Source organism: Oculina patagonica, chromosome 8 (genome assembly GCF_052425735.1).
Source record: "Oculina patagonica isolate OP01 chromosome 8, crgOcupat, whole genome shotgun sequence".
Classification (NCBI taxonomy): domain Eukaryota; kingdom Metazoa; phylum Cnidaria; class Anthozoa; order Scleractinia; family Oculinidae; genus Oculina; species Oculina patagonica.
Window position 1 is genome coordinate 10,047,862 of NC_135765.1, and position 19,518 is coordinate 10,067,379.

Sequence of the window (19,518 nt, forward strand, 5' to 3'; positions counted from 1 at the left end):
TTTGCGTGCAGCAATGCTGTTGTGACAGTGACCGCGAAACTTCCAAAAATGTTGTAAATTAAATAGCTCAATAGTTAGCGCATTTCAGCGGATCTTAGGATTTTGAGTTCTGTTTGACCTGTTTCGCCATCCCTGGGAGCCCCGGCCCTACCCCCGCCTGGGTAGAAATTCGTGCACTTTGTCTGGGACTTTGTACACAGAGTAACATAACCTCGTTTCTATGTAGATCGGATGTCAAATGAATGAGGACAAATCTCTCTTGATCCTGTTTGCAAATATGCGCAGCCTATGAAGTACCAATATATTCAATGCCGGAAATTCGTTTACACGGAATGACCTCGCTCGTAAATGGTTGGAACGGAGCTAAACATGTCCGCTACTCTTAACGATTGTTCTTGGTATCACGGACGAATCACACGTGAACAAGCGATCGAAATCTTGCTCCAAAATGGTAGACAAGAAGGACTCTTCCTTGTCAGAAACAAAGCCGGCGTTGAAGATAACTTTGTGTTGTCGTTATGGCATGCGAATCAAGCGCTTCATTTCCAAATACAGTGCCGAGGTGGGATTTATTACTCCATAGACGATGGTCCAATTTTTGAGGGGCTCGATTCGCTAATCGAATACTACAGAGAACAAGCCGATGGGCTGCCGATCAATCTTTCGCAGTTCTGTAGGGGGAATCCGCCCCCTGCTTCATGTAGAAAACATGGAGTGACAACCCCTCTTCATTTAGCGTGTGCGGAGGGGAATTTCAATTTAGTATCGGGTTTGTTGACCGGTGGAAATCAATCCGATGTCAGCACAAGAAATGAGCATGGTGTAACGCCACTCCACGAAGCTGCGTTTCGTGGTTATGAGGAGATTGTTTCTCTATTGCTAAAACATGGTGCGGACACGAAGTGTAAAGATGATGAGGGAAACACGCCGTTGCAGGTAAAATAAACTGTTTAAAGAGTAAATTCCCAGGAATTGAGTTTTGTTATAGAATTCACTTCCTGTTAAAGGCGTGTTAGCGATAATCTTGGATGAAATGCACAATACGTTTCTGAGAATCGATTGGGTATCAGATATATTCATATGATACGTAGATTCTATCTGTTTTGTCTGCGAAATTAATACAGAATCAATGAGTCTTTGTAATATTTACTCTTAGATTTTATAAGCTTAGATTATCTTACGTCAAATAAACATTCTGGGAATCTGTGATGTTTTGAGGTCAGATCAGGTCATTATTTATTTATTTAGATGGAATCAAAGTTCCAGAGAATTCATTGAACCGTGAATAACTTCACTAGCTAGTGAATAATAGTGAAAATCGCAAGAGAATAAATTCACTAGCTTTGTAATAGCTGGTGGCCTCACTCTCAGACGGTGGAAACTATTTAATCATCTATAGATAATTTTATTATAAATAACTAAAAGTGGCTATAAGCCACTAAACTCGGAAAAGTTATTATGAAACAAGAATCGAAAACAACAAACTGACAAATAAAGGTTTGCTAATACAAATGATGTTATACTTTCCAAACTTCTGTTTACTTCACTTTGATTGTCATCAAATACTGATCGAGAGCAGACCGAAAGGCCAAGAGATAGAGTTCCCATCTGTTGCAAATTGATTTCTTTCTTTTTATTTTTCCTTTTTGTTATTTGAAGGTAACGAAAAATAATAATAATAATAATATCATTGGCTATAAGTCGAGCGATTTTTTTTCACCAAATCGTACTGAAATAAATTCATCTTTACCTGAGTGTTTTGGGTTAGTTTTTTTCTAACTGGTTCTAAAAAACCAAAGGTTTACGGTCTCGGCTTATAGCTGAATAAATATCATAATATTATTTCAAGAAAACTGACATTAATACAATATTTCGGTTGGTGACTAAGCATGTTAATTTTATGTAATTTAACAAGACATGTAGGTATCAGAGAAAAGGTCTCATTCTCTAGAGGCCTTAAAACACTTGCACGCATTGCGTGCATATGTCTAACAGGAAACGAGTGAAGGAGTGATGGAGTGAAGGAGTGAAGGAGTGAATTCACTTCGCCCACTACAACTCTTTTCCGAGTTAAAAATTAGCCTGCGAGCTCAATGGCAAAGTCCTGTGTCCATGGTTCCCAGGGCAACCAATCGATGTAATGAATGACTGGAAAACCAATCGATCAATCAATAAAATAAGTTAATTGGTGTTGATTGGTATTGGTCAATTGATGATCAATCAATAGCCACATAAAAACCATTCATTGATTGCTATCGATTAGCAGAGCAACCTCGAGCAGACATCATGCACACTACCTTACTTGTCTGATCAGCCGCCATTTTTAGGAGGCCCTGGGGACGAAGCTGGCAAAACAAATCTGACCCAGTCCTCTCGAAGCAAAGGAGGTCAGCAAAGTATGTTGCGTGTGTACTTGAATACCAAGTTCAAAAAATTAGACTTCACCAGAGTAAGAATTCTTGGTGCTGACCAATAAGAAGAAATCTTGGGCCCATTACTTGGGACAAAACAAGAATGGCAAGATGGAATGGCAACCAAATTTTTCCTTGAATTTTGTTATACTTATGATTAATTGGCAATAGGACTTTGTGTCGTCCAATTCTGTCTCATACTCGTGATTAAATAAATCACCACTACCGTTTTTGTTAATCACTCGTATGATTACAGACTAAATTGGACTTCACTCTGTCCTATAACTACCATTATTTATAATCAATATATTTTCTTTCTTTGCAACCTGTCTTATTATAATGTTCATTCTGTCATAGACAACAATTACTTTTTTTAGTTTTCCCAGTAAACATTGTGGCTGCATCTTTTATGGTTAATGTTTTTTATGGGTCAACGTTTTTTCAATCAGGTGTATCAACTCATAGAATACCATAAACACTCGCAGATAAATAATAAGCAGACACGTTTACTGTCCCTTACATCTAAGGGTGAACACGTGCCGCTGATCTTATTGGGTATTCATGGTTTTATGTGGCATGATTGGTCATCAAACGTTTTAAGTCTGGCAGACTGTATCCCATTCGACAACTTTTGCACCGAAAGTTCAACACATTCCGGGTTCAAAAAGGGGGAAAGATTGGATATAGAGACTTCTTCCAAAAAAAGATTGATCCTGTTCTGTGTCAATATGCATTTGCAGGTTCATTTGGATCACTACTAGTGTAAAGTTTCACCCATACTGAGTATTTATTTTGAGCATTTGAGTGTGAAAGTTTGCCTTATGGTCTGCAAAATTTCAAATGTTTGATGACCAATCATGCCACATTTAATACCCAAAAAGATCATGTTTTGGGGACACGTGTTCATGCTTAGATGCAAGCGACAGTACTTAAGTGTATACTGTCTAACAATTTATGTATTACTACTGCTCAATCATTGAATTGTTCTCAGGCTGCCTGTATGGGAGGTCATGCAATAGTGTGCTCGTCACTCATAAGGAAAGGCAAAGCTGACTTACAGGACCGCTCTCCTGTGACTGGCTTTGTAGCTCTTCATATAGCAGCGTTAAGAGGTCATGAAGATTGCTTGAAAGTTCTCTTGGAGCTTGGGGCTCCACTACACCCACGAACGTTAGAAGGGGACACTCCCAGAGACCTTGCCCTAAGATATGGCCATGGGCATATAGCTGAAATGATTGATAACTATCCAGTACAGCCTCCAAAGACTTTACCAAGGATGTGGTTACATGAAAATTTAGGTAGAAAGGTATGATGTTTGTTTTTCTTCCTTGTTATGTTTACTTCTTTTATAGCTTAAAGTTTTTTAATAGATTAAAAGTTCCCTATAATTGGGGAGATGCTTTCCGCACTTATATATTTCTCTAATGGGTGCTGCACAAAGCCAGCCAGCTACACTCAACTCAAATCTTATTCTTAAACTCATTAATAATTCATCAAGTTAAAACAAAGGAAATCATGACTGCAAAGGAGGTTTTGATACCTGGTCTTAATTAGCATTAGATATTTTTGATTTTATTGCTCAGCTGTTTTGTTTCGATTGAGAAGATGTATTTAACCCCTTGCCTTAACCAGAGCCAAACACACCAAGCAACCGGCGGCCATATTGAATTTTTAATGAGAGTCTAAATTTGGCTAAGCAATGGCATCTTTTCAGATAAAATATTAAAGTACACCTAGATTAAGCATTTGCAATGAGTTCCTCTCCCTTTTACGCATTCTCTTGCTGTGCTTTTGACTCGTACAGCTCCCTGGCGAACTCCTTGACCATGTGCATTTGGAGGTTCAATTTCTTCGATCGATCAAGGCTTCTTCTTTGCCACCTTCTTCTTCTTTTTGTTTTGACTCTTCAAAACCACTTGGCTTTAATTCGCTGTGACTTAAATCGCTTACACCAGAGTCGCTATTGGCAAAAATTTCAGCAATAGCTTCATCTGTGTCCATTCTGCCTTCACGCACACAAGCCACCATTTTGTAAATTGTCCGAGCAAAAAACAATTTTATTGGGTCAGCAGTGCTTCAAAAGTAGTGCCAGACCTTTCTTAACAACCGGGGATGATTTATTTAAGACATTGCGAACAACCAGGCTTTCAGTGATGTCCTTTGGTTGAGGACGTATATATACGTCCTCGGTCGTTGCGTGACAACAGAGAGGACGTATATATACGTCCTTGGTAGGCAAGGGGTTAAAAACACTTGAGACAGTGTTTCATCGGCTATCCAAACACCTTGAATTTCCTCAAAAATACTCTGCTGCGCCTCGTATTTTCAACTTTCTTCCCAGTGTTTGGATATCCTGACGAAACACTGTTTCTCTTGTTTGATATATTACTTGAAAGCCCTGACCTTATATTAGATTCTTACACTTAACAACTTTCATTTATTAATTATTATTATATGTCTACAATAGTACGCGCGCTCTGATTGGCTGCTGAGCGGGCATTATTTTCTTGTAATGACCGGGCATTATGAAAATTTTTCTCGGCTCGACGGTTTTTTGAGTTGTGAGTAAAAGTTACTAGCCAGGGGGCGAAAACAACAAAAAATGCCGACAAAATAACTATCTTTTCAATAACTGAAGGAAAAAATATAAGCATACCGATACTTCTTTAGTATGTGCGACGAAGAGAGCCACAGAGAGCGAATTTTACCTCCAGTGTTTTTTTCCCTTGATTATACTCTTTTTTGAATAGTGCTTAAAGGCCATATAATAAATAACTTATTAACCTCGTCCGTTCGGCCATTACAGGGGAATCTCAGACCTCGACCTTGATGTATTGACCTCGCTGTCGCTCGGTCAATACATCACAGCCTCAGTCTGAGATTCCCCTGTAATGACCTCACTCTCGGTTAATAAGTAGTATATAAATGGGTTAAGGTCATTACCATAGATTTTTAACCAAACTTCACCTCCTGGTTTATTACTTTAAGGGAACTTAAATTTTGAAATAAAAAAGGGGGGTCACCAGATTCGTTTAGGAGCGGGAAGACCTTGTATATTCCATATAATTCCTTAAAAATTCCTGTGCGAGTACTAGCAAAGTATGCGTTTTTAGCGATAATTTATTTTTCAAACGCAAGAATTGACCTGTTTTCATTTTACAGAAAAATTTTTTATCGCTACACCCAAAATATTAGAAAAAATTGATAGGTCACTAGACTCGTTTACGAGAAAGCGACAATTTACTTCTCTCGCTGACTAAGCCATATAGAATAAAGCCGCCATTTTGTTTATGTGCGTGCGCTAATTACGCGTAAAATTCTGCACAGTAAAGATGTGCAATGCAATACAGGGCAATGACCTTAATTGTGATAAACAAATAAATCATCTTGTTCATGAATGAAACCTTCAGTGTTCTCAACTGATGTGCTGCTGTGTTTTTATACCCTCAGGAAACTATTGCACTCTTTCAGAAGTGGGGATTAGTCGACGGGTTGTTCCTGGTTCGTCTTAGCACCCGAGACCATGGTTACTATGTCCTTTCTGTGGCTGTCAACTCACAAATTTATCATTATCAAATACGGAGCAGGGTAAATAGTAGATAGTAGTAACAGAGTATACATAAACTGTTCACAGTCCCCTATTTATCTGTGAAGTCGTAGAGATCGATCGTTCAGTCCGACAGGCTGCCATCTTGGTTTACAAAGGCGAGCGAAAACTGGGGGGAGTTTATGCACTCTCCCCAGTTTTCGCTCGCGTTTGTAAACCAAGATGGCGGCCTGTCAGACTGAACGATCGATCTCTATGACTTCACGGAAAAATAGGGGACTGTGAACAGTCTAGAGTATACAAAAAATACCGTAGTCGTAGTCAGGCATGATTTAAAAGTAGTAAAAAATTGTTCAGTCACTGACTAAAATCTAAAAAACAGACTTTTCAGTTAAAAATTACTGTAACCTTCTTCAGCGTGAGTTCAAATGGCGTCCAGATGTAAATAAGAAAATCATCTAATTTACATCTGGACGCCACTGGAACTTACGCTGAAGAAGGTTACAGTAATTTTTAACCAAAATGTCTGTTTTTAGGTTTTAGTCGGTGACAACAATATTTTTACTACTTTTAGTAACAGAGTAGGTTGATGTATCAGACATATAACTGGTACTACCTCTATTACAGGCTATCCCTCAGCAGTTAATTATTATTATTATAAGTTTTTAATTACTATTTTATCGTTATTAATATTACTATAATTATCATTATGATCTTAATTATCATTATGGGATTTGACTCAATTCTTTATCTTTTGTTTACTCAAAGTTTAATAAATTATTGAACCTTTCTTCATATTAAACTCTTCATTTTGGTTGCAAATCTAAGGGCCTCTTTACATGAGAGCCGAGATGAGTTTTGTCCTGGGATGAATTTCGTCCCGGGATGAAAAAAATTTCATTTTACATGAGCGTGTTCATCCCGGGATAAGTCGTCCCGCCCGAGTTGAATTTATCTCGCCCATGCTTACATAACATTACATTTCATCCTGGGAAGGCCTGTTTACATGGGGTTTTTCGTCACATTTCATCCCGGGATGACATTTCATCCCAGTGTTTCATCCCGGGATGAAATCGTCCCGGGATGAGTTCATCCCGGGACGAAATCATGTATCATCATGTTAACAGCAACAAGAAAATGACCAGACACCGAGATGAATTCATCCTGGGACGAAAGTCATCCCGGGACGAAAGTCATCCCGGGACGAAAACTCTCATGTAAAGAGGCCCTAAGATTTATTCTTTTTACAGTCAGACAGATGGTTCTATATTGATGATGGCCCACTGTTTGAGACTCTACCTCACGTCATTGATCACTACAGTAGATGCGCAGATGGACTGCCGGTTCTTCTTAAAATGGCTCTTCCTCCTGATGGAAACCCTCCGGTTGCTATTCAGAGCATTCCATTGCCGCCAACCAGGAAGCGACCTCCTCTTACACCTGCTATCAGCTCTCCTGTACTGAATACTCCCTCAGGAAGAATCCTGCCTGGAAGAAGTCCTCTACAAAGGGCGGGTTCAGCTGTAAGTACAACCCTCCAAGTTTATTTTTTTCCTTAGTGGCCATTTGGTCATGGACTGCTCAGGTTTGGTCGCCAGTGAAAAAATTAGTCGCTAAATTAAGCTCATGCTTTCAATCCTTCTTCTCAATTTTAGTCGCCAGGCTGGCGACTTTGGTTCCAATTAAGTCGCCAGCTCCAAAATTTTAGTCGCCATGGCGACTAAAATGGTCTTAACTTGGAGGGTTGAAGTACATTGTGCAATCAGAGATGGTGGAGTGGGGGGCTGGGGGGAGTTAGCCCCCACTCCAATATTTCCGAAAAAATATAAAGACTTAAGAAAAGTCTCTTAAGCCCAACCCTCCCCCCCCCCCCCCTCCAACTGGAAAAATTTCTGGTCCCAAGTGGTGCACTTTGTCTTGGTTTATCCTGAATTCTGTAGCATAAACAGACTAGGGGGAACATGTAAATATTTGTTTATAGTGTATAAAAGTGTAGAAATATATGTTTACAGTGGGCAATGACTAATAGCTTCAAGATAGTTAGTTTCTTGGCAAGCTAATCAATAGAGGAAACAAACATACCATGGTTAACTGGCAGGAGGCAGATCAGTTGGCTTTTCACAAAGTGCAACTCAGGAGTTGAACTCGGGACAATCGAGAACAAATCCAGCTAGTGGTAGGCACCCTTAACCACCTGGCCATGCCAGATGTGTTGCTACTTTTCTTGGATGGGATGCTATTCTATCACTAGTTGACAGACCTTTACTCCCCCCCCCCCCCTCATCCCCCTACCCAAGCCCCAACAGCCTACTAGTTTCCATTTATTTAACTGGGTGGAGAGAGACATTGTCAGATTAAAGTGCCTTACCCAACATCATGACACAGTGAACCCAATCTTGAGTCCAATGCACTAAAGGGGGGGGGGGGGGATTTTCCATCAAGACTAACAAAAAAACATACAGATTGCCAATAGCCAGATGTACTGGGCATCAAAAGCTTAACTTCAAATGTTCCATTTTTCCTGATTTAAGGAAACCCTTGATTCCGCTGATGGTCCTACAAGAAAAGCCACACCTCCATCTGTAAAAAGATCCATCAGTGAACACAACGCTCATACCCCAGGCATCCATGATGGAGAAAATTTCAGTAAACTGGAAGATAGACAGCCTCTACCACCTCATCCTATAATCCCACCACCAAGAGGACAACGACGACCACCGCCGCCCCTTCCACCAAATCCTCCAAGTCCAACAAAACCAAGTCAACCAAATCCTCCAAGTTCTGCAAAACCAAATGTCCCAATTTCGTCGCCAGGTATGTGACTCCTTAAACAAAAAAAAAAACAATTCCCCCCCATGAGGTGTAGGGTTTGTATTATATGCTCCCCTCTAATAAACACCCATGTCTAATAGATCCCCCCCCCCCCCAAGAATTACCGCATAGAGTAAAATCGCGACTTACCGTATTTATTCGATTTACCGCCCTGGGCGCTTATGAAATTTTTGGACCTTGAGGGTGGGCGCTTATTCGAGGCTGGGCGCTTATTAAATTTTCACCATTTTAAGCAAGTAGCACGTTTATTTTGCAAGAAAACAACAATTATAATAACTAAATGTGAAGGTGTACGAAAGCTGAAATTAAATATTCATTAAAAGTTTCAGTAAAAAAGCTAAAAAAACTCGTTTTTCGGGATAGTCATTTAATAGTAGTTAGTCAATTTTAATCTCATCTTCAGCAATAATTAGAATTCCTCTTGTGCCCTCAATTTAGAGGGGTGGGGGTGGGCGGTTATTCGAGGCTGGGCGCTTATTAACTTTTTCTACCTTCAGGGTGGGCGCTTATTCGAGGTGGGCGCTTATTCGAGGTTGGGCGCTAAATCGAATAAATACGGTATTTAGTTTCCTGCTTGCTTGGTTAGCAGGAGCTTGCGAATTGCATCTTGTTCAATCTCAATTCAAAGTACAGAATAATGAGAATGATAACGTTCTTTTATCTTCTTAATATTTGTACTCAATATGTCAGCAACTTTCTTTTGGTTTGTTGTAGTTTGGTAATATCCAGGAACGATGAAACCCACTTCACGTTTTCATTTGCGTGTTTTTAGATTAATATAGTCTCCTGCTCACAAACTCTGTTTTCTGTCTTACTTCATGAGCAAACTATGCGTCTTTATTTCTTTTGTTGACATTGTTACAGTTAAAGTGAAAATAAAGGCCTCTCTCTAAAGAGACTTTTTAATCGCCATGAAGAGGTTAAAAAAAATCTGGGGGAGTAGAAAAAAATCATTGACCTTGTGCTAGGCTCGCAAATCAGATCTTCAATCCACATAACCAACATTGCCTTGCTTTGTATTGAGTTTTCTCCTTTATTCCTTTCAGCTCCCATGCAATCTCAACAGACATTGATTTTCAGACAGTCACTAGAGCTTGGATCAGAGCTGGGTCAGGGAGAGTTTGGTTCTGTTCTTAAAGGTGTCTGGACAGATCCTAAAGGAAACAAGGTGAAAAGAAATGCTATTAATCATGTGACCAAATTTTTACAAAGATTGTTTCCTTTTACCATAAATTTGGCAATCTGCCCAAAGCAAGATCAAAAACACTTAGAATCTCACAAAAGAAGGATTTTTATGCTAATAACTGATTCGATTTAGCGCCTGGGGCGCTTATTTACTTTTGGCACCTCGAGGGAGGGCGCTTATTCGAGACAGGGCGCTTATTCGAGACAGGGCGCTTATTCGGGACAGGGCACTTATTTAATATTTTGAGAAACAACCAAAAGTTCAAAACAAAACTTCAATAAATATTAAAATAACTAACAATAACAGAAACTGTAACAGTAACAAACTGTTGAAAGTTTAGTTACTTTTGAAAGAATTGTTCATTTTAGCAGTAAATATATACATGTACGGTACGGTGAATATATGTACGGTACGGTACGGTGAATGTTCATGACTTATCTATGACTTCAGTAGGGGTAGTTGTCCACAATAGGGGCGCTTATTTGAATGGGGGCGCTTATTGGAATAGGGGCGCTTATTTACAAAAACACATTCGAAAGGTGGCGCTTATTGGAAGGAGGGCGCTAAATTGAATCATTACGGTATATGCTTCTTTTAATAGCAGTTCAGAGAAATTTGTGGTTCATCAAGACAATATACTCTAGTTTATGATTTTTTCTTATGATTCTTGTCACCTGTCTGCTTTATACTGTAAGGAAAAAAGTTTGTGTCGATAACTCGTGGGAAGCGCAGTTTTCAATTTAGTGTCGTAAAACCAAAACCAAGGAAATCACCCTGGCCAATCACAACGTACACAGACAATCCAGTTATACAATGAAAATTTGAAGCAAATACATGTAGCCTGCACGAAGCACAGGAAAATGTGCACAAGCAAATCACAATTGGTTTTTGTGTTACTTCTGATTCCATGGCTGAGAAAGTAGTGCAAGTTTCTTTGAGCCAGCCCAAACACTAAGCATACCGTAGAATTCCGGTTATAAGCCCCCCCGGATATAAGCCCCCCTCTACCAGATGACAGTACTGAATAGGGCTAAATGTTGCTTTATTGTGTGTTTTTAACTTAAAAACGTATTGTCATCAACACTCCCGTGGCTCGTTTTGAAACGTTTTTTTCATTCCGCTTATAAGCCCTCCTGGATATAAGCCCCTCCGCCTATAAGCCCACCAAAAACCCCTTACGAAGTTGTATAAGCCCAGGGCTTATAACTGGAATTCTACGGTAGTAATGCAAAACCAAAGCAAACGAGAATTACTTCCAACACTCAAGTGAAAACCGCTCTATATTAGTTTCAGTTAATAATTTTTGTTTATTTTCAGGTTCCAGTGGCCTTGAAGACTTTACATCCTGAAAAAATAGCTCATGGAGAACAGGTGAAATTTCATTTAAGGTGGCTTGGGATATTTGTAGTGGGGGTAGTGGAGCGGCAAGGGGGGGAAGGTTGGGAAGTTTTGGGCACTAAACTACTACTCTGTCGAAAAAGTGGTGTTTACCGGTACGTATAATTCACCACTTCGGCTTTAGATTTCACATGTAGTGTTTCGAAGTGTTATGTGACTTTTAAGGTAAACAAAGTGCCAAAGTTCAAACATCCGCCGAACATTCTCATTTGAGTCAAATGAGAAAGAGAGTCTGTGTCAGTTGAGGAGTGAAAGTTAGACTAGAGTTTTCTTCAACTTATTGTGCACGATTATGCATGCTACATTTATGGACTTCCAAGAATCCCCTTCAAGTGGGTACAAATTCCTTGAAAGTGCACAAGAGTTTAAATTTTATTGTAATTTTTATAGTGATCATTTTGTAATTTCATCGTACTTTATCTAATCATAATTTGTATTGTAATCTGTTTTATTATCGTAAATACTGTAATACTAGATAATTAGCACTGAAAAGATTTGTATTGTGTTGTATAGTTGATCAGAATACACCGTAATATTACAATTCCAGGATCATGGTTTGAATGGAATACACTTGCTTTGAACGAGCCAAACAAAAGCCCTTAAAGTTATAACACTTAGCATTCTAATAACTTGAAGTTTTTACTGCTAGTGCAGCATGCAATACCGTCCCTGACTTTAATGATTTAGCGTAGTTTATTGATTTCTTAAGTTATTGTTATTTTCATAAGACACAACCACCTCAGCTAATATGCTGCAATATTTATCGTGTATAAATAAAAGCTATTATTATTATTATTATTATTATTATTATTATTATTATTATTATTATTATTACTATTACTATTATTAAATGCACTGGAAGTATGACCGGGTTGAGTCAAGGAGTGATGTCAGTGGTGTTAAAGATGTTATTTTATCAAAGTAAAACTTTTTGGTATAAATTATATTCCCTTGCAGGAATTTCTGCGTGAGGCACGAATTATGTCAGGGCTTGATCACCCATGTATTGTAAGACTCATTGGTGTTTGTCTCGGACCACCATTGATTCTGGTGAGTGATCAACTGTCATTTGTTTCGTTTGTCACGCAATTGAGAAGACTGCGTGACGTCCTATATAACGGCTGCAAAGGAGGATCAATTAGTGAAAGTTTGGTAAAACAATAAGAACTGCAAAGTGCTTTGCCTACGAGCAGGTTCACGTTTGGGTTTACAGTATGTTCTTCTTTCCATTTCTTGATGTCTTTCATTTTAATCACTTCGATTTTAAATCTGCTATTTGTCTTCAAAGTTTGATTCTCGCTGAACGGTTTTGAGCACACTAGCTTGGCGACTGATAAAGGAGTTATTCTATTATTATTATATCAAGATGAGTACAGCGTGAATGAAGCCTTGACCTGGGAGATGGTAAAACTGAAAGTAAGAAAACAGTCTTTAAGCTATACCGCGACTGAAAAAGCCAAAATGCCAAGGCGTGGGGATGAACTCGAAAAAAGAATAGAGCGCTGCACTAGTATCGCAGAGGGTTCGATTCCCGTTCAAGCCTGAATTTTTTTCAGGCTTGCTTTTCTCAACTGCTTAGGTTGAGTACATTACTGCGATGATCTTTCATTTGCTTAAAATGTATATCCGCAGTACAAATATATGAATTTCATATATTCATTTCATAAAAAAGAATTAATGAGTTAGAAGAAAAAAAACCACTTTGAACGGTTTTGTTCGTGTAATTCATTCAGATCCTCAGAGAGTTTAAAATTAGTTTAATGACTACTGCTAAGCAAATGTATTTATCGTTTTGCAGGTTCAAGAATTGGTTCAGATGGGAGCCTTACTCGACTTTCTAATTGATCATCAATCAGAGATTTCTCAGCGGGACCTTAAACTTTGGGCTGCTCAGATAGCGTGGGGTATGATGTACCTGGAGAAAAAGCGCTTCGTTCATAGGGACTTAGCGACGAGGAACATTCTCATGTCTACCAAGCAGCAGGTCAGAAAATGACCTGTGACTGATACGTTGTGCTTTAGGACCCCACATTTCCAATAGCGAAGCGCGCGAGTGACGTCACGACTCAGACAAGACTAGTCAGACAAACAAACCAAAATGGCGAACGATTTTCCTAAAACACTTTCTAAAACAGCCGATGTTCCCAAAACACTTTCATAAAACGAAAACTTCGCCAAGATTCCTTCTATTTCTCTCAGAACACGCTGATGTTCTCTGAGCCTTGTGGGGGTTATATTCATTTAAGTATTCTATTTTTAGACCTCGCACGCTTTGCTATTGAATATTCCGGAGCTTTTTGACTGGCTTATAAAACTCGTGTTAATCGTGATCAAAGTGAAGATGTGAACTTCTCTCTCAAAAGGAACGCACTGAGCCCGCGAAGAGAAACGTTTGTTTGACCAGTCTACAAACCGAATCATTAGGGTAGGGTAAGGCGGGAGGCGGTGTGGGGTGAGGGAGGAGTGGGATGATGTTTGTCTGCGGCCACATTGTTAGATTTTGGTAGTCTGGATCTGTGTTTACATGGATAAAACAAGCTACTTGACAACGGACAAACGTCAACATATGAGATAAGAAAGTAGCTTTAGGAGGGCTTTAGGTGCACGTTTGCAGCACTCTGTCATGCTTCCTCTCTTTTTTTTTGTTTTCAGGTAAAAATAAGCGACTTTGGACTGTCTCGCGCTGTTGGTTCAGGAAGCGATTATTACAAAGCTTCACAGGGTGGCCGCTGGCCAGTAAAATGGTAAGTTACCGCAGACTCTAGCACTAGTGTGAACTCGTCCTGGAAGAAATTACCGGAAAACTGAGATCTGTTGTGCCTTACTCCAGACAAGTTGCGTTCTAGTGGGGCCCACCATCTTAAACTTCTGATTTGGGAACTTCAACTGTCGTAGTAAAACACTTGTCCAACCATTTTCCGTAACAGTAAGAACCTGCCTATAAGAACCTAAAATTGAAGAACCTGTAAGTCCGTTTCAGACAAAATTGACTGGAAAGGTTTCCTCAGGGAAACTTAAACCATATCGACCGCTTCGACCCAGATTGATGTCGTTTGAGTAAGCTGATTCACCAAACCAACCGAAAACGGTTTTTGCGCAAAGAAAACGGCCTAAGAAAATCATCTTGGGTACTTCAGTCCTCTGTGACCGTATATCCGAAAGTATCCGAAAAGTATCCGAAAAGATCACGAGTTTTATTAACCAATCAGAGTAGTCACGAGAACACGCTGCGAGCACCCCGAATGTTGTCGCGTGCCTGTGACGTCGTAAGGGAAACAACCTGCCACGAAAACCATGGGCTCAGCCTCGCTTTTCTGACAGTAAAAGATACTTACGAGCATGTTTTCTTCTCAGGTATGCGCCGGAATCAATCAACTTCGGAACGTTCTCGCATCAGAGTGATGTGTGGAGTTATGGCGTGACACTGTGGGAAATGTACTCGTTTGGTCAGTTACCATATGGAGAAATGTCAGGAGGGGAGGTGAGTGGAAGTTTGTCAAGGAAAAGACACTCACTAATAACAGATGTTTGTCTGTATTATTTCTTTGAACAAGTGGTTCAACGTTGCCTTTGTCGCGTTCTGTGTAAAATCAATTCAGAGACGTCAAAATATGTTCATTTAGTAATAGGATTGTGTTCATTTTAATAGCGATGAGCTGTACGACGACTAATAAACTAATATGAATTTTGCGCATTTGATACAAATTGACCTTATGTTTGCTGAATAATTTTTGGCCTCCTAATTTCCCCACGCGTAAAAACACATTTTTCGTTTTAGTAGCGAAGAGGCTGCCGGTTTTAACGTACAATCTGATTGGCTAAACGGTTCCCTAAAGCCGTGAGCGATTATGTCAATATCCGCTCGATTTAAACAGCAACCACCGGTTTTCGGGAGAAAAACCAAAGAAATATTTTGTCTGAAAGGTTAAGTAAACAGCTAACGGAATGTAAAAGTGATATCCTACCGGTAAATGTAATGCACTTTAATCTCCAAATCATCCACTGAGGTATTGAGATATCAGATTTAGCACCCAGACAAATTCCTAAGCTGTAAATTTTGTGTGGTTCACTTTAAAACGACAGGGAAGCGATATTTTTAAACGATCTTAGTCATGATAGATCACAAATTAGGTTTTACACAAACTGAGACTGTCGTTGAATTGGTGGCTAGGTTTGTTGTAAATTAAATTAAACGCTGTTTTAGATTGAAAACAGTTTTAAAGGAGCAAAGCCGTTTCAGTTTATCAGTAATTATTATTAAACTGCAGATAATTTGCCAGCACCGACTCCACTGGTAACTATGGTTAGGTGTTATAGAGCTTTCTGTGTATTTGAAAACACATTTTGTCTCGTTTGGTTTTGCGTTAAATTGGGCGTGCGACGTTCCTTTGGTTGTAACCAATTAAAAGTAAGCTGACATTTTAGCCAATCAGCGTTTGGCTTATGCGACTTTTTCCCGCCTTTGCCAACGTTTCATGTTTACGTCGAGTTCTGTTTGGTCAAGCTCGAAGAGATAAATTTTCTGTGAATCGTGCAGTTGCGTTTTTTAGGTGTTCTTGCTTTTGTCCGGAAGACAGCGTCAAATCATTTTTAATGTCATTTCCCAGTATTGCATTGCGCATCGCTAATATTCTGCACATAATTTTACGTGATTAGCTGTTTAGCGCGCACGCACTAAAAAATGGCGGCTTTTTCTTTACGGCTGGACCTCGCCAGAGAGGTAAATCGTCATTTTCTCGTAAACGAGTACGGTGACCTATAATTTTTTTTCTGTTGTTCTAAATTGAATAGTAACTTTCTTTCTGTAGAATAAATATGGACCAATTCTCAGTGTAGAATAAGAAATAATTGTTGGAAACGTCAATTTAGCAAGCCGTTGTGACTACAATCATGGTGATATTATAAAGATTTATTGGGTTTAAACAAGGTACGTGCTGTTGCTCCTAAACGAGCATGGGTACCCCCCGTTTTTATTTCAAAAGTTACGTTCTTGTAACATAAACAATCAATGGGCAAAGTTTGACAGAAATCTCAGTGCAGGTTCTATTTCAATGGAATGTGATGATGATGATGATGATGACCTTAAATGAAATAACTTAAAGGAACTCAGTCACGAACAACTCATTTTGAAGAAACTGGCAAGTTTTTTCAAGTTTGTCAGTCGTAATCCGTCTTAATCTTCGTCAGACGAAACCATCCATGGTTTTTTGGGGGTTTTGATTACTCCTTTGTTGTTTTCCTACATCACACAACTATTCTTTTGAGGTTTCCTTCAATTTGGAAGTAATCAGAAAAATGACTTAAAATATCGTGACAATGCTGACCATGTCCCTTTAATGTTATATTTCTGCTCAGGTGATACGAATGTTAGAGGAGGATAACAAACGGCTTGAGAGACCCGAAGCTTGTCCAGAACATACATATTCACTGATGCTGCAATGCTGGGATTTGAAGCCGGAAAAGAGACCAACATTCGCTGAGTTGCATAATGTATTCAGCACAAATCCTTTTTACGCAGATGTAAAGCTGCCGATTAAAGGATAAAAGTGCAAGTTAATAAACCGAATTAATTAATTAATTAATAATATGATAATATAAATTAGAAGAATAACCGTGTAAAATTTTAGATAGGATCGCGTTTATTTTTATAGTTTGGTGTCCCTCGTAGGTGCTTGCGTGACATAACGCTCTCTACAGTCGTCACGCAAGCATGAAATTCACTTTAACGACCCAAAAGGATTTAAGTGTACTGTAACGAGTGAATGAGTTAAAAATGTATCCTGAAAATACAAGTAGGGGTGGGAAAATGCCCTCTTCCCAAAAATGTACATGATAGACCAAAAAACAAAATTACAGTACTTAGTGAAAAATTAATCTTGTAGCAAATATTATTAGTGATCCTTCCCAGATTTCCATTGGCTCGCCTGATAAATAATACTGAGTATGTAGTTTATGTGACAACAAGATTAGTCGGTTGTTCTCTTTTGGCAGCCTCTTTTATTAGTTGTTGTGTATCTGTTGCGGGATGGCTTTGATTCCAAATGGAAGCTCGATTCCGGGCGTTGTTCTCTTAGGCTATGTTCACACTTAGTCCCGAGCACTGGTACCAGAGCACTAGCAAAAAATAGCGTCGTGTTCACACACAGAAACCGAGAGTACCCAAGTATCCTTATGTGCCCGATTACAAGGTTGACACCTTGTACTGTCCGTGCCCGAGTTATGGCGTAGCTTCTTGAAAAAATAGCATGTTCACATGAGTGCCGGGTGAGAATCGTCCTCGGGCACCGTGCCCAGGGAGCAAGTGTGAACACAGCCTTAATATTAGAGAGGGAAAGCAACCAGCAGATATAAGCTTAACGTTGATTTTGATTTTCGCTGACGTTGCCTTTTTACAAGGTAGTAAACAAAGCCTGAAGAAAGATTAAAAGCACGCGTTCTTGACTTCTTCGAAACTACTTATTTTCAAAAAGAAACTGCAAACGGCAAATGTAGGATTTTGATCGTTTCCAGCAGAAACAAACATGTTGCTTAATCTCTCTAATGAATTAGTTTGAATACTTGAAATAACAGAGAGGTTATATTAGTTTATTTTTTGGAGTAAATTGTTTTTGTAAATATTTAAAACATTCTGCAAGAAGCCTTGTTTTGTTACTTCGGATCCTGTAGAAAATGATGAATTGTTATTGTGTCTAGCGGCGATTTAGTTTGATGACCGTTGCTAAAATGGAATAACCTCGAGTCACCCAAGAGTGAGGTAATATACGAAAAAAAATATTTTTATTGTTTCAAATTTCAAGTGCGTTTTTGTACAATTAGCTGGGTGACAGCTTCTGGTTATATTGAAATTGTTTAGGCAATAGGATTTTATTGATATTTTGGAAACATTCTAATTCTTTGCTGATTTCTTAGCACGGAAGCTCGTCACGCAATGCTAGGCGTCGCGTGACAATGGTGTTTCGAAGGAGCAGCTGAAACGCAATTGTCTCACCAGGCCCCGGTTGTTCAAAGTGTGGATTACGCTATCCTCCAGATAAATCTGTATCCAGCGGATAAGTGCTGACAAAACATACTACGCTATCCACTGGATAGTGATTTATCCGGTGAATAGCTTTATCCACCCTTTGAACAAACGGGGCATAACTAGATAGTCCAGTTGAAAAGTGTTGACTTTCAAATTAGATCGCGTGGCAATATGTCTATAATCAGGTTTAGGAGCACGCATTTTTAGTGAGTGACCATTAGTACGAGGCAGGCTTCTCCTCGTTCCTAGGTTTCAACAGAAACAGCCTGGGAATGAGACCGAGCCAAGCGTCCTCAAAAAATTCACCTGTAAGTAGCTAGGAATACTAAAATATTATTAGAAATTGAGAGTTGTAAAATAAAATGGCTGGAGAGCGTAGTTACTCAAGTGTTTCAGGTTTTCTGTAAAACTTACAACTTAGTGGGAAAAAGATATAGATTTTGGCTTCTGGTGTATTTGAGTCTCGTATTTAGAGTGCAACACTCTTTCGTGTCGGTAATACTGCAAAACCTCTAATTAGTCCCCTACGGGAGTTCCATTATTTAAATACGCACCTCCCCCCCTTCCCGAGGGGCGGCGAGAGAGACCCTGGAAACAAGGTTGGGTCGGTTGAGAAGTACATGGTAAGGGCTTCAATCAGTTGACAAAACATGGGGCCGCATTAGCATTGACGAGAAAACTGATGGCAAGACTGAATTTTCGAAGGACAGTATTCTATTTTTTTGAAAACGGTAAGTTCTGATATGGAAATACATGACGTCATTGCGATGCTATGGTAATACCAATCGTAATCTTTTTCGAAAAGTTCATTTACCGTATATACTCGAATAAGCGCCGCCCCCGAATAACCGCCGCCCCATTTAGGACAAAAAAGTTAATAAGCGCCGCCCCCGAATAAGCGCCGCAGTCTCGATGCGGCGCTTATTTGAAGAATTTCGTTTAACTTAAAACGGCACTACAAAGCAACTCTAAGACAAGCTTGAACATTTCTTTGCATCAAAAGCGATGTTTTGCAGTTATGAGTGATTGTTTTTTCGCTCTCCCATTAGTTTTTCTATTCAACACTCTAACAATACGTAGTTCTGTAAATGTTGCGAAGGCCGCCAACCTTTGCCAGGACAGC

The 19,518-nt window shown here is 39.3% G+C and overlaps 1 protein-coding gene across 2 annotated transcripts; it reads left to right on the forward strand.

Annotated features, from left to right (window-relative positions):
• The first annotated feature begins 217 nt into the window (after positions 1-217).
• On the forward strand, positions 218-18,784 carry LOC144662550 (tyrosine-protein kinase HTK16-like). 2 transcript variants are annotated; one of them, XR_013572474.1, is made up of 13 exons: positions 218-936; positions 3,403-3,717; positions 5,862-5,999; positions 7,209-7,481; positions 8,490-8,772; positions 9,837-9,958; positions 11,294-11,347; positions 12,332-12,424; positions 13,173-13,358; positions 14,027-14,118; positions 14,729-14,855; positions 16,730-18,580; positions 18,673-18,784. XR_013572474.1 is itself a non-coding variant. In XM_078523387.1 (12 exons), exons 1-12 carry the CDS (start codon positions 349-351, stop codon positions 16,916-16,918), a joined length of 2,460 nt encoding a protein of 819 aa, XP_078379513.1. In that variant the 5' UTR covers positions 218-348; the 3' UTR covers positions 16,919-18,784. The 2 variants fall into 2 exon arrangements, 1 of the variants encoding a protein (XP_078379513.1); XM_078523387.1 differs by having other exon boundaries at positions 16,730-18,784.
• The last annotated feature ends 734 nt before the right edge of the window (positions 18,785-19,518 follow it).

Bases quoted from the DNA above. Each gene is read 5' to 3' on its own strand.
- LOC144662550 (XM_078523387.1), top strand. From the start codon at position 349: ATGGTTGGAACGGAGCTAAACATGTCCGCTACTCTTAACGATTGTTCT. The intron at 6,000-7,208 runs GTAAATAGTAGA...TTCTTTTTACAG, and splicing joins ATTATCAAATACGGAGCAGG to TCAGACAGATGGTTCTATAT. The intron at 7,482-8,489 runs GTAAGTACAACC...TCCTGATTTAAG, and splicing joins TACAAAGGGCGGGTTCAGCT to GAAACCCTTGATTCCGCTGA.